The sequence below is a fragment of the Helianthus annuus genome, chromosome 10, assembly GCF_002127325.2.
Source record: "Helianthus annuus cultivar XRQ/B chromosome 10, HanXRQr2.0-SUNRISE, whole genome shotgun sequence".
NCBI classification, from domain to species: domain Eukaryota; kingdom Viridiplantae; phylum Streptophyta; class Magnoliopsida; order Asterales; family Asteraceae; genus Helianthus; species Helianthus annuus.
Window position 1 is genome coordinate 6,839,628 of NC_035442.2, and position 15,081 is coordinate 6,854,708.

The 15,081-nt window shown below is 39.4% G+C and overlaps 1 protein-coding gene across 1 annotated transcript; it reads right to left on the reverse strand.

Moving 5' to 3' along the window:
- Positions 1 to 11,299: 11,299 nt before the first annotated feature.
- Positions 11,300 to 11,887, reverse strand: LOC118482583. Its single transcript, XM_035978112.1, has one exon. It carries the CDS (start codon positions 11,885 to 11,887, stop codon positions 11,300 to 11,302), a length of 588 nt encoding a protein of 195 aa, XP_035834005.1.
- Between the last annotated feature and the right edge of the window lie 3,194 nt (positions 11,888 to 15,081).

A 15,081-nucleotide genomic window follows, 5' to 3' on the forward strand; every position in this document is an offset into this window, starting at 1 on the left:
GATTCACATATGTTATAGTAAGATTAGATGTACATAGGCTCCTGTGTTCTTCCCATGAAGCGAAACCCCGATGTTTGGTCACGTTTTGATTTGTGTGAGATGACAAATGGCGCAAAAAAGGCTCGTTGCCATTATTGTTAAAAAATTTACACCGAAAGCGCGAACTCCACTTTGAAACAACACATCGAAAAACCATATTGCAAGGTGATGAAACAAGAACCTGCTAGTGGTCAAACTTCGATGGCAAGTGATGATGGTGTGTTGGCCTACAATGTTGATATTGCTCCCGAGAAAATGGCAATGTTTGTGATCCAAAAAAGCTTGTTATTCAACCATTTCGATAACCAACATTATACTCGGATGATTCAAAGAACTCTCCAACCGCGCTACACGCATGTAAGTCATGCCACTCTTAGACGAGATTGTTTTAACATGTGAAAAAAGCTGAAATAAATTAATTTCTTATTTTGTAAAACTACAAACCGGTGTTAACTTAACTAGCGACGTTTGGTCGACGCCGCGCGGCTCACCCGACTCTTACATTTATGTCACCGCCCATTGTATTGAACTGTCACATCCCAACCGATGGCGAAATCATCGGGGCGCGACACTAAGCGAATCAGATTGTTCAAGAGAATCCGTAACGACTAATTTAGCGACAATATTTAACAAGTTCAATATCCCATACTATTAAACAAATATTTCACAAAAAATTCATGACAGATTTCACATCTCTCAAACAAAACAAATCCGACAACTTAGATTTTTATGTGGGTTTCTAGCAATCCTATCCATTTGCAGCAAACAATCCATCAACCTGTCACATACGTTAAAATAAAATCAATACATTAATGTAAAGGTAAGTACACAAGTTTAGCGTAAGTATAGTAGTAAAGCGTTTACGCATAAGCGACATGTAACACGTAAAAGGCGAATCAAGAAACTATCAACAATGATACAAGCTAACCACATGACTGCGAGTAGAATATGCGCGACACGTGTTCACCGTAGTGAGTACGTGAAGTAAAGTATGTGATCCTTAACAACCCCTGAATAAACAGGTGTTGAGTCCAAATAATAGTACTATCGTTGCTAAGGGCGGTAGAGCAAGTCATCACTGTGTAACATATCAACAAGTATTCAACTAACCACGTATATCATGCGAGTGCGGTTAGTGTTTAATAAAAGTTTAAGTGTTGTGTCTTTTTGATAGAGAACATATGTAACACCCAAAAGTGCGTTAAGCGAAAAGGGTTCGAGTATACTCAAAGTGCGTGTATAGCAAGTAAACACGATCTGGAATGGATTGAAGGGAGCCCCAGATCAGCCTGCGTACGGGAACAGAAGCGTAAGTCCTCCAAAGTGCTGAAACGATCGAAATCGGAGTGTCGGGTGGGAAACAGAGGCTTCGTACGAAGCTACTATCTTCATACGAAGGCGTGCCTTCGTAAGAAGGGAGGCTTCACACAAGTTATGCTTCCATTGTCCAAAATCGAGTGTGCTTCGCGTCTGTCTTCGGGAAATCGAGTGTTCATCCCTCCAACATTAAGCTACTGATTAAACTTAGAGTCAGAGAGGTCTTTGTTTGAGTCACGGGTGAGAGTTGGGCAGTGTTGTGCGAAGTCAGTGCCTTCGTACGAAGCTGGGGTTTCGCACAGGACAGTCCAACTCGCAAACGTGGCTTTTTTTGGCGATCAGAGCTGTGTTTTTGCCTGAATCGAATGTATTTTCGAGTCCTTTTCATGACGGTTTCGACACTACCTCGTCCCACTATCCAGTGAATGAAATATGTGTCGGTTTTGGTCCGTTTTGTATAAGAACTGAGTTTAAAAAGGGTTTTTACCAAGATCTAACACTTGGTGAGTGTGAAATCTGTAGATTTCTAACTTGGGAAGCCGAAGCTAGGCCTAATACACTCGGTTAAGCATAGTTCCATGGTGAAATAAGAAGATTAATGAAAAAGATGAAGGTTTTTGCAAAAAGAATGAAGTTTAGATGAAAAAGATGAAGTTTAGGTGAAAATAGAGAAGTTTTGATGAAATCGGAGATAAACTCGTGTAAAATCATAGTGGAAAACGTTGTGTAACATGTAAAATCAGTAATCTTACTTGAAAAATTGAAGGGCAGCAGTTCGGGAGCGAAATTGCAGCAATGAATGAAATGGAGAAGTGGCTTGGGTATTTATAGAGGAGTGGTGAGGTGTTGGTTCGAAGCTGGCTGCCTTTGTACGAAGCTGCTGGCTTCGTTCGAAGGGGCCGGTTTTGTGTGGAAAACTTCTGTTTCACGTGTAGGATGCTCGTTAGGTGCGTTTTGTTGCGTTAATTAGTACGAGTACTTTAAGTATTTTAGCGAGATATTAAGTGTTGCGTAGTGTTGCGTTTTACCGTGATAAATCGAGTGGTGTGAGTAGCGTTTGAGCGTTTTGAGCGATGTAATCAACACATAACATAATTAAACATGTAAACACACAAGTAACACAAATAATATAAATAAATCCGCGTTTCGAGTTTGCGTTGTAATAAGTGTTTAAGTAGAAAACGTTTAAATGCGATAACTCTGATAAGTAAGCGATGTAAAATGCATTTATAATATAGTTCAACCCATTGGCATTAATCGAATCTCGGAGTACAAGCGTTTACGAGATGAAACAACGGTAAGTAGGAACAACCAAAAGTTCGCGTTGTTATAGTCTCCCCTACTTTAGGGAATTTCGTCCCGAAATTAAGTAGCAGACGTAACAAAGAGTTACAGATATTTAGCTTTTATATCACTTTCGAGTTCCCAAGTGAACTCGGCACCGCGTTTGCCTTCCCATCTAACCTTGACTATGGGAATGCGAGAGCGTCGAAGTTTCTTGGTTTCTCGATCCATGATTTCTACTGGCTTTTCCACAAAGTGCAGAGTGTCGTTTACTTGCAAGTCTTCAAGAGGTGCATGAAGATTTTCTTCAGCTAGGCACTTCTTGGTAGCGTATCTCGCAATCATAGTCGTTGAGAAGTTCAACCCATCTGCGTTGGTGCATGTTTAGTTCTTTCTGGTTCAAGATATTTTGTAAGCTCTTATGGTCGGTGAAGACCGTACACTTGGTACCACAAAGGTAGTGTCGCCATATCTTTAACGCAAAAACAACTACACTGAGCTCGAGATCGTGGGTAGTGTAGTTCTTCTCGTGGGGTTTGAGTTGTCGAGACGCATACGCGATAACCTTGTCTCATTGCATAAGAACGTAACCAAGACCTAGGTTAGAGGCATCTCAATAAACAACGAAATCGTCGTTTTCGTCGGGAAGTGCGAGAATAGGAGCATTGCAAAGCATACGCTTGAGAGTTTGAAAGACGTCCTCTTGGTCAGAGCCCCAAATAAAAGGTTTATCCTTATGAGTTAGGGCAGTAAGAGGCACGACGATTTTAGAAAAGTCGGCGATAAATCGACAGTAATAACCCGCCAATCCGAGGAATGAACGGATTTCAGAGGGAGTTTTCAGCGTTGTCCAACTCTTTACAGCTTCAATCTTCGCGGTATCGACGTGAATTCCTTGACTGTTAACGACGTGCCCAAGAAACTGAACCTCCTCGAGCAACAATTCACACTTGGAGAACTTGGCGTAGAGGCGATTCCCTTGAAGAAGCTCGAGAACTAAACGAAGATGCTGCGCGTGTTCGGCTCTCGACTTCGAGTAGATAAGAATATCATCAATAAACACAATGACGAAACGATCCAAAAAGGGTTTGCACACACGGTTCATCAAGTCGATGAAGACCGCAGGTGTGTTGGTGAAATCAAAAGGCTTGACCACGAATTCGTAATGGCCATAACGAGTACGAAAAGCGGTTTTTGGGATGTCTTGCTCTTGTATACGTAACTGATGATAGCCTGAACGTAAGTCGATCTTCGAGAAACACGTAGCACTTTGAAGTTGATCAAATAAGTCGTCGATTCGGGGTAGCGGGTAGCGGTTCTTAATAGTAATCTTGTTAAGTTCCCTGTAATCGATGCATATTCGGAAAGATCCATTCTTCTTTTTCACGAAAAGGACAGGTGTGCCCCATGAGGATGTATTCGGGCGTACAAAGCCTTTGTCAAGCAATTCATGGAGTTGGCTAGATAGCTCGCACATTTCGGATGGTGCAAGGCGACAGGGAGCTTTTGCAACAGGTGTAGCGCCTGGGATTAAATCAATACGAAAATCGATATCACGAGTAGGGGGTAAACCAGGTATCGTCAGGAAAAACGTTAGGAAAGTCACAAACAACCGGAACGTCTTTCACGGTTTTCTTCTCGTTCTTCGTCTCCACAATATGGGCTACGAAAGTGAAGTATTCCTGTCACACCCCGATATTTCCACGTATTACCGGTGGGCCCGGTGGGGAGTATCGTGACGTAGTTGATATCATCATAGTCAAATAATCACAGTTTAATGCACAGCGGAAGTCTTGAAAGTAAAATATTAATACAAACCGAATTGAAAGTATAATAAAATATTACACAACGGTTGTAAGTGGATCCACAGGCGGATCTTAATTAAAACAGAAATATAAAATATTGTTCAACAGACTTTAAAACATTCAGAACTTGCAAGATTCTTTATTAACGCCCCGAGCTCCCAGCCAATTTCGTACAGTACCTGTCACTTAGTCTTTTTGAAAAATACGTCAGTTTACACTGGTAAATACAATTAACTGACTCTTTTGAAAACATTTATGAAAATTGATTTGAATGCACAAGGCACAAACATTTTATAACTTGGGACAATTATATTAATAAAAATCTTGTATCAGATTTACATGTTTGTCCAACATTTAGGGTCGGTAATAAATAAACCGAACAAGATTAAACAATACACCACGAATATAACTCACGGTGGGTTATCCCCAGCAAATGAGTATATCTTTTACATACGCAACTGACAGGTGTATGCCTACACCCTGTGCTTAAATGGGGGCCATTTACGCTTTTTAAATGAGCCAAGGATATCAAGGACACGGTCGTTAACCCCCAATGTTATATGTTATCAAGCAATACTGATTAAAACGAGATTATACAATTTAACCATATCCGATTAAAAGGGTTTCTACACCCGACCAAGCGGTAATAATTTACCGTGTCCCAAGCCCGTATAAGGGAAAATAAGTTAAAAGTATTTACCTGAGCTAAAATGTAAATTATACTCAGCCGTATATCTAATCAGCAAGTGAAAGTACTTCTACCTGGGCTCTTAATCTTGAACGAGGGTTTTAATAACCTATTAGATTCCTAACGGGTCTTATTTATGTTTTAACTTAGACCGGTTAGTTTTAAAGAAAGGTTTACGGTACAAAACACAAGATTAAGCGGTGACCGGATTAGAATGTGATTTAGTCACAACAAGTATGAATACTTGTATAAAATGGGTAAACTAAATACATTCTGGATTTTGAAGTAAAATTGATAAGGTTTGACCCGTTTCGGCTAATTTATGCAAACTAGTTACATAAACCGTACCGAATGCGTATAAGCATAACGGGTAACCGAATGAGTCATGTACAAGTTCCATAAGTTATTATGCTTAAAATATATTGTGATATCAGTAGGATATCTTCCATTATGCCCAAAACGAATTTAAAACCAATTTAAGCCCCGTAAGGGTATTTTGGTCATTTTTAAGTTTATAAAAGAGGTTAAATAATAAACTGAGGTTCTGATCTAAAATATTCAGTAAAAATATTTATTTTATCAAGTTACATGAGTAAGATATCATACATATGTGAGGTTTATCATTTATGGCCAAACTATGCACCGTAGGGGCATTTTGGTCATTTCACATATGCTTTTATGGTCAAATTTGGAAATCTGAATTTAAGACTTATATTTACTGTTAAAGTATAAAAATTTATTTATAAAATCAGTAGGTAACAAGTCTTAGGCGTTAAATATGGTTTTAAACCATACTATGCGCCTAATTAGCGTAAAAGTCGGTATTTGACGATATTGGAGATGTTTATAAAATTTTGAAGTTTTGATCAGTCTCTAAAGCTTAAAATATTTTATTTAACATATGATATCAGTAGGAAAAGTTTTGGTATTCAAATCATATGTTAAACTCATTTTATTAACGAAAAGGGCATTATCGTCAATTATCGAGTTCATGCTAGAACTCTACGTTATGGTTAGTATAAAATTTGAAAAAAAATTTCAAAAATCCCTAAATATTATATCATAACAGTGGGTAGCAAGTTTGGTGCCAAAAATTGGGTTTAAATATGATTTTGCTGAAAATGCCATTTAATTAAAAAAAAGCTTTTGTTTTACGATATCTTGCATAACTTTTATTTGAGACCAGAAACTGATGTCACACTTTTAGGACATACTTATATATCAGTAATAAAGGTTTTTGTCCTCTCACATTTTTAAAAATCTCATTTTTATAAGATAAAGGCATAATGGTCAATTTTAAGCATTTAACGGAAACATGCAAACGATTCAGATTTCTATGGGACCATGTTGTATAACCTCAGAGGGTTATACTAACATATAATATCGTCACAAAGGGACCCTAAGGCATAACTAAACAAAGCTAATTCGGGTCAGAACTGAAAGTCAAAGCAAAAGTCTACTTTTGCGACTTTCGGTTGCGAACCGAGCCTAATACTCAGAATTGTTGGGTTGAACATGCCTAAACATGTTCCTATATTATTTACCAAGTTGTTTAAGTGATATAAATGTATTTTATAGCTTCTACATTATAAGTTATGGGTTATTTTGTAAAAACTGACTCGTTTGACTTTTTTGTTAAGTAATTTGACCCGACAATTGACCAAGATAACGTGATAATTAGAAGGTGCCCTTTTAAGGGTTTATCACCTACTTAAGTACCAAACACATAGCCACTTTCAAATCGAATAATGGCTGGACCGTTAGTGATTAATCACAAAGTCAAAGCGTAATTATGATATCTTTGACTTTCGGTCATTAAACTAATAAAACCTTAACTATAGAAGCTAAGAACACTTACAAGAGTCCTTAGCACGAAAATTAGACTTGAGAAAGCTTCCTAGATAACCAGGATGCTCCAGAGATGTGATCCAAATCTTAGCACTTGAGAGTATGAAAAATTTTAAAGTGCAAGTGAAGGTTGCTGCCAAAGATCACCTATTTATAGCAATTTTGAACCTCTCCAGATCAATCCAGGTGTTTAGGGTTATTCTCTGATGATTACATGTGTCCCAAGTGGTTTTAAAAACCAGCAAATAGTCCCTAGTATCGAGTTAGAGCATTCAATGGTGAAGAAATGGCAGAACCTGCACCTGTGCATGGTTTCTGCCCATTTTTGGCCGTCGCGTCGCGCGACGGCAGAGCAGTGGTGGTGTGGCGTGACGCCACCCCTAGGGTGACCAGCACAATAAGTTTCAAACATGGGTTTCAGCCCCTGGACCTTTTAAAACGTAATAACTTTCATTTCAAGCACTTTTAACCCATAAAGTTTATATTTGGATGATCTTTAGCATATAACCAAACATCGTTAGGTCCGGTTTCGTTAAACGATAACCGAAAACACTAGTTTTGCCTCGTTGACGCTTTTAACCCATTATTTACGAAAGTTAACGTATTTATATCAAACAATATCGAAACCTCGTGAAATTTTTGTCACTTATTCTTGAGAGTATAATTAATCGTTACAAAGCCCCGGGTTTGTTAAAAGGTCAATCAGAGGTAGTAATTTAACATGTTGACACATTTAACTCTCGCGTCTTGTAAACTTTTATTTTCTTTCACAAACGGTTTCATACGTTTCACAATTTATTCGTTTAAGAGTATAAACATCGTGTAGGGTTGTTGAAAGGCATAGTTTTCAAATGTTGGCACTTTGGATCCTTCTACACACATACCTTATTTTTATCAACTTTAGTCCCTCGAAATCAATTCGTTACACGTTTAAAGTTCATGACACGTGTCCTTATTATATTGGACATGATTTTGTGAGGTGTTACATCCTCACCCCCTTAATAGAAATCTCGACCTCGAGATTTATTGAAATAAATGAGGGTATTTTTGTTTCATCGTGGATTCAACCTCCCACGTGTATTCTAGGCCTCTACAGGCATCCCATTTCACCTTCACAATTGGCACACTCTTTCTTCGAAGCTTTTTAACCCGTCGATCCTCGATCGACAAAGGTTTTTCGATAAACTTTGAGCTTTCGTCAATCTGCACGTCCTTATGCGACATTGCTAGCGTTTCATCGGCTAGACATTTCTTTAAATTCCAGATATGGAACACATTGTGTATTTCACTAAGTTCTTCAGGTAGATTAAGCTTGTAGGCTACAGTTCCGACACATTCAATGATCTCGAATGGTCCTATGTATCTTGGGCTCAGCTTGACCTTTTTGCCAAAACGCATCACCCCTTTCCAGGGTGACACTTTGAGTAGCACTTTATCACCTACCTCAAATTTCAGGGGTTTACGCCTTTTATCCGCATAGCTCTTCTGCCTATCCCTGGCAGCTTTCAAATGGTCACGGATTTGAATGATCTTGTATGTCGTCTCGAGGACTATATCAGGTCCTGACAGTTGGGTTTCCCCAACTTCCGCCCAACAAACTGGCGTTCTGCACTTCCTTCCATACAAAGCCTCAAAAGGCGTGGCTTGGATACTCGAATGATAGCTATTATTATATGAAAATTCAATCAAAAGAAGATGGTCATCCCAACTTCCACCCAAATCAATAACACAAGCACTGAGCATATCCTCAAGCGTTTGAATCGTACGCTCGCTTTGCCCATCCGTCTGAGGATGATAAGCAGTGCTGAAATTTAAACGAGTGCCTAAAGATTGCTGAAAGCTTTTCCAAAAATGAGACGTGTATCTAGTATCCCTATCGGAGATAATAGATACTGGCACTCCATGGAGAGATACTATCTCATCCACGTACGGCTGAGCTAGCTTATCAGAGTTGTGTATTTCTTTAATAGGCAAGAAGTGAGCTGACTTGGTTAGCCTGTCGACTATAGCCCAAATTGTATCATTCCTGTGCTTTATCCTTGGTAACTTAGTGATAAAATCCATAGTTACCATTTCCCACTTCCAGGTGGGAAGTTCAGGCTGTTGCAGCAAACCTGACGGCTTTTGATGCTCAGCTTTAACCTGAGCACACGTCAGACATTTAGCCACATAAGTGGCTATAGATTTCTTCAAACCTATTCACCAATAATTTGCCTTTAGATCCTGGTACATCTTATCACTGCCTGGATGGACTGAATATTTTGAACTATGAGCTTCCTGAAGGATCACGTCTCTAAGTCCTCCATGGATAGGGACCCAGATTCGACCATTTAATCTAAGGATTCCATCCTTTCCATAAGACAATTGATCAGCAGTTACGCCTAACTTCTCATTCGGAAAGTTAGTTTCTCAGACAGCTTCCTTTTGAGCAACTAATAACCTTTCGTTCAAGCTGTTCCTTAATTCGATGCTTTTGGCGTTGATCCTTATTGGTTTAATCCTTTCCTTTCTGCTTAAGGCATCAGCAACAACATTCGCTTTGCCTGGATGGTAGCGAATTTCGCAATCATAATCATTCAAAGTCTCCATCCAACGACGCTGCCTCATGTTAAGATCTTTCTGGTTAAATAGATGTTGAAGGCTTTTGTGATCTGAATAAATTACACACTTGGTTCCATATAGATAATGCCTCCAAAGTTTCAGTGCAAATACAACGGCACCCAATTCCAAATCTTGGGTGGTGTAGTTCTTTTCGTGCATCTTTACTTGACGTGAGGCATAGGCAATGACCTTGCCTCTCTGCATGAGCACACAACCCATACTTGTGTGTGATGCATCACAGTAAACAACAAACTCTTCAATCCCTTCTGGCAATGTCAACACCGGAGCATTGCTTAATTTCTGTTTGAGGATCTCAAAAGATTCTTGTTACCTGGGACCCCAGTCAAACTTTACATTCTTGCGAGTTAACGAAGTTAGAAGGGCAGCAATCCTAGAAAAGTTTTCAATGAAACGCCTGTAGTATCCTGCTAGACCCAAAAAGCTGCGAATCTCTGTAGGTGTTTTTGGTGCTTGCCAATTTATAATTGCTTCAATCTTAGCGGGATCCACCTGGATACCACGCTCACTCACTACGTGTCCAAGAAATTGAACTTCTCAGAGCCAGAATTCACATTTAGGGAACTTGGCGTAAAGCTTCTCTTGTTGCAGAAGTTCACGAATACATCGGAGATGTTTTTCATGATCAGCTTGATTCTTTGAATAAATAAGTATGTCATCAATAAACACAATGACAAACTTGTCTAGATATGGCTTGCAAACGCGATTCATGAGACCCATGAATGCTGCAGGTGCATTAGTGAGCCCGAAAGGCATCACTAAGAACTCGTAGTGGCCATATCGAGTCCTGAATGCAGTCTTATGCACATCTTCAGTTCTGACCTTCCTTGCAGTTGATCGAACATATCGTCGATCCTGGGAAATGGATATCAGTTCTTGATTGTAACTTTGTTCAGTTCACGATAATCAATGCATAGACGCATTGATCCATCCTTTTTCTTCACAAATAGAATCGGCGCTCCCCAAGGGGATGAGCTAGGTCGAATAAAACGCTTCTCCAACAAATCATCCAACTGAGTCCTCAATTCTTTCATTTCTGCTGGTGCCAACCGATAAGGTGCTCTTGCAACTGGTGCTGCTCCAGGAATAATATCGATCCTGAATTCCACTTGCCTGTCTGGAGGTAAACCAGGTAATTCTTCAGGAAAAACATCTGAATATTCAGAAATAACAGGAATATCTTCAATCTTAGGCTTTGGCTCGTCTATAGTCACCTGTGCCATGTAAATGACACAGCCTTTCTTCAAACACTTTGATGCCTTAAGCATAGATACTTGTTTAGGCAATCCATACGGCGTATCCCCTTGAATAGTAAGCGTCTCACCATAAGGAGTTTTGACAACCACTTCCTTTTTATCACATACAATTTGGGCTTGGTTTAAAGATAACCAATCCATGCCTATTACTATATTGAATCCTGCCAATTTCAACGGAAGCAAAGACAGCGGAAAATAGTGATTCCTAATGGATATAAAACATCCATCTAAGATTGTTGAAGCAGTCTCTATGGTAACATCGGCCAATTCTACCTCGTATTTTATGTTTAGAGTTTTAACAGGCAGATTAACGGTTTACAATATTTATTATCTACAAAAGATTTATCTGCGCCGGAATCAAACAAAACTCTAGCATAAACATCATTGATAAGGAAAGTACCTGTTATAACATTATCGTTCTGTACTGCCTCTTGGGCATTCATCTAAAAAACTCGAGCGTTGGTCTTCTTGGCCTCTTCAGGCTTCTTTGCAAGTTTGGGGCAGTTGGTTTTGATATGCCCTTTCTCTTTACAGTTGTAACAAGTTGCGTTCTTTAACTCCCTGCATTCTAAGGTTTTATGCCCTTTTGTTTTGCAGATCTCGCAAAGTTTAGCCTGCGGGTCCATAGTGCATTTTCCGGAGTGACGCTTCCTGCAGTTCTTGCACTTGGGTCTATTATCTGACTGACTCGAGTTTTTCTTGAACTCAGAACCCTTCTTATGCTCAGAATTCCCCTTTTTCTTCGTGTCTGAATGATGAGAGCTTTCCTCTTCTCTTTTCCTTTTTCCCTCATCAGAAGTCTTAACAGACTTATTTCTGATAGCATCTAATGTGAGGGATAAGGATAAGTCCACCACGGACCTATATGTGGTAGGCCTGGATGCTTTGACATTTCCTTTAATTTCTGGTGCTAGGCCTCCAATAAAACGCACTATGCATTTAGGTTCAGGGGTGACTAAGTAGAGAACCAGGCGGGACATGGTGTTGAAACTCGTCACATATGCCTGACAGTCCAAATTCTTCATGACCATAGTCAAGAAGTCTGTCTCGATTTTCTCTACCTCATGCTGAGGACAGGAGTTTTCCTTGATCAGTGCAACAAATTGATCCCAAGACAAGTTATAAAGCGGGATCTTCCCCTTGGCTTGGATCAATGATCTCTACCATGCCAACGCTTCTCCTTTGAATGATTGTGATACAAACTTCACAATATCTTGTTCCGCACAACCACTGATAACTACTACAGTATCCATCTCATCAAGCCATGTCATACAGTCAATGGCTCCTTTTTCTCCTGTAAAGTCCCTTCGCTTGCAAGAGACGAAGTATTTGTAAGAACAAGTTTTGACACGTGGCTCTTGACTAAGCACAATTTGTCTAGATGGGACACTCCTCTGATTTGACGAATGATGAGAATCATTCTTATGAGATGTATGTGTCTTGGAAGGTGGTTTTGTATGAGGTACAGACTGGGTTCTAGTGCGAGTACCTGACGTGCTTGTCATGGTACACGCAAATTTAATCCCAATAATAACTATAGATAGTGGTAAAAGGGTATCGAACTCAGGGAGTATGTGGAAAGTGTGTTGATTTTATAGCTTTGCGAATTAACTACAATTAACCTAATTTGCAGAAAATAAAGTTCAATGATTTGGATTGTTGTTTTAGAAAACTAAATTAATAACTAATTGCAAATAAAGATTGGTTGTTTAACAGATTAGGAGGACAATGACCATCTTAGGATTCAGTTTCCTTTAACAATTGTGTGAAATTTCAACTAGAAAGAGTTACATAGACATAACTCGTACATACATAATCGAAGTGATAAAAGGGAACAAAGTACTCGGATTTCTAAAGCGAGGTTGTTTCCCGATGATCAATTAATCAATAACCAACCCTAACCCTTCCCGTGATATCTCGATTGCCAACGGCACCAAGAACGTACGATTGAGACTAGAAATTGCACTATCGATTAACAAGCTACAAACAATTATGCATATACCATGATATTCAAGCAACACAAGTTATCATTCTAGAAATTCAGAAATAAACACACAAAAGTTCAAGATAAACCTTCACCTAAGATGATCACCGAGAGTTTTAGCCACACATAGCTTGGTGAATCATCATAACAAATAGTTCAATGTTCATACAAATCAAAATCACAAACCGAATGTTAGAAATTGTTCCAAGCCAAGCAAAATCACCCCAAAAACCCCCTCTGCTGTTCTCCAACCGAATAATGATGAGAATACCCAAAAGACACCATAAAAACCGAATTAATGATAGCAATTACAATTTTTCCGCAGTTTCCACCGTAACTTACGGTGCCACCGTAAGTTACGGTGGCCCTCAAAGTGTTACGACGAAGACAGTCTGAGATACGGTGGAATCCAGGTGGAATTCAGGTCCACCGTAAATTACGGTGGAACCATAAATTACGGTGGAAACCTGAATTTTGCACTTTGTTTCATCTTTCGTTCCACGCGCGACCCGTTCAACTCCAAACCGTCCAAAGCTGCGTTTTATCCACTTTAAGCTCCCGAACTGCACCTGAAACATAAGCAACCGTAGTCATCTACTTCAAGATAATTACGCGATTAAGTGAAGAATTAATTCGTCTTTTAACATGATTAAGGGTTGTCCTATGGACCACCCGTCACATCCCCACACTTAACCGTTGCTTGCCCCAAGCAACTCATCAAATCAATTTCAATACAAGTGATCAATTTAAACCAAGCAAAAATATGCAATCCTTTTACTAACCCCTTTTTAACACCCAAAACAATACACCCCTCTCTAAATCTCTCCTCTCGGCTACAAGTCAACACTAGCAAAGATACGCTAGACACACAAAAGGCAAACGGGTGGTTGCACAAGTATAAGCTTGTACCTAAATCGATCCTTCTCCTACAAGTGCTGGTGTAAAGGTGGGAAATGGAATATATATGAAGTAGCGAAAACTTAACCCGGTCTTTTTATTACACAATAAAGCAAACTAACACTAACAATCTACACTACTATGTACAAGACAACTAAACATCTCTCCCCCTTTTTTTCTCATTTTTTTTCATTTCATTGCTTTTTCTCTCTCTCTTTTTTTTTCAAGCAAACAACCATAAAATAAAACTTCAAACATATCTACATCATACTACTAAAACTACTACTACTATTACTAACACTATATGACCGGGTCAAATTTGGGTAAGTTTTTAGGTAAGTAACTAGGGGTAACAAATGATAGGCTTTCAGGCACAAAATTAGGCAACTAAATGTCCAAACCCCCGCCCCTCTCACTACCAAGCTCATATATATAATTAATGAGGTCCAACCCCCCAAATCCCACACTCACACACACTAAAGACGAGGCTACCTAGATGCCCTTATCCTTTTCGCATTCATGTCTAACTAAGGACTCAAACCGCATTCAAGCACAAGTTCTAATGTACCCCCACCCGTAGCCACTCTCATCAAGAATAAGCATTATTTATATACAAATGTGTCTTCAACTCTCACCAAGAATGAAAGGGTATCAAGGGTTCCCGGTGCACCATTTGGGGTTAATCTAGGGTGTTCAAATTCTCACAATATTTCGCTTGATTTGAAATTTTTTCAAAATCTCCAAAAATTTCCCCCCATCCCCACACTTGGGATACATTGACCCCAATGTATGGTTTTAGGAGGCTTTGATCACTAAAATTCATTCAACATCAACAAAAAGCTTCTTCACTCAAGCCCCAACTTTCTTTTTGGATTTTTTCATTTTATAATTTTTTTTACACATGACACCACCAACAAGCACCATCCCGAACTCAACATAACAATCATACACCACCCAACCGCCCAACCATAAACAAAACAAAACAAGCTAATACATATGCACAAAATATACAAAGGGAAAACACAATCTGACTAATAATAGCGCGGTCCCGGAGGTCCAAAGATGGAAGACATCATGTCGTTCCATTCTCCAAACGCAAATGAGCCGCTACTACTCCCTCCTTGTTGTTGTTGGGCTCCCTCTTGTTGCCTCGGATCAATCCATTGTGAGTGGTGAAGCTGTGGAGTCGGATGCGACACACTCCCATCATAAGGTGGTAGCGAGGCATAGTCCACATGTTGTGGATCCACAACCACTGGCCTCCCGACATGCCAATCTGCATGCATCCTTCTCTCTTGATCATCGTGATACCGATTATTCATTTCCACCTCTTGAGAATACGCA

Coding starts and splice junctions, on each gene's coding strand:
- LOC118482583 (XM_035978112.1), bottom strand. CDS start 11,887: ATGGTCATGAAGAATTTGGACTGTCAGGCATATGTGACGAGTTTCAAC.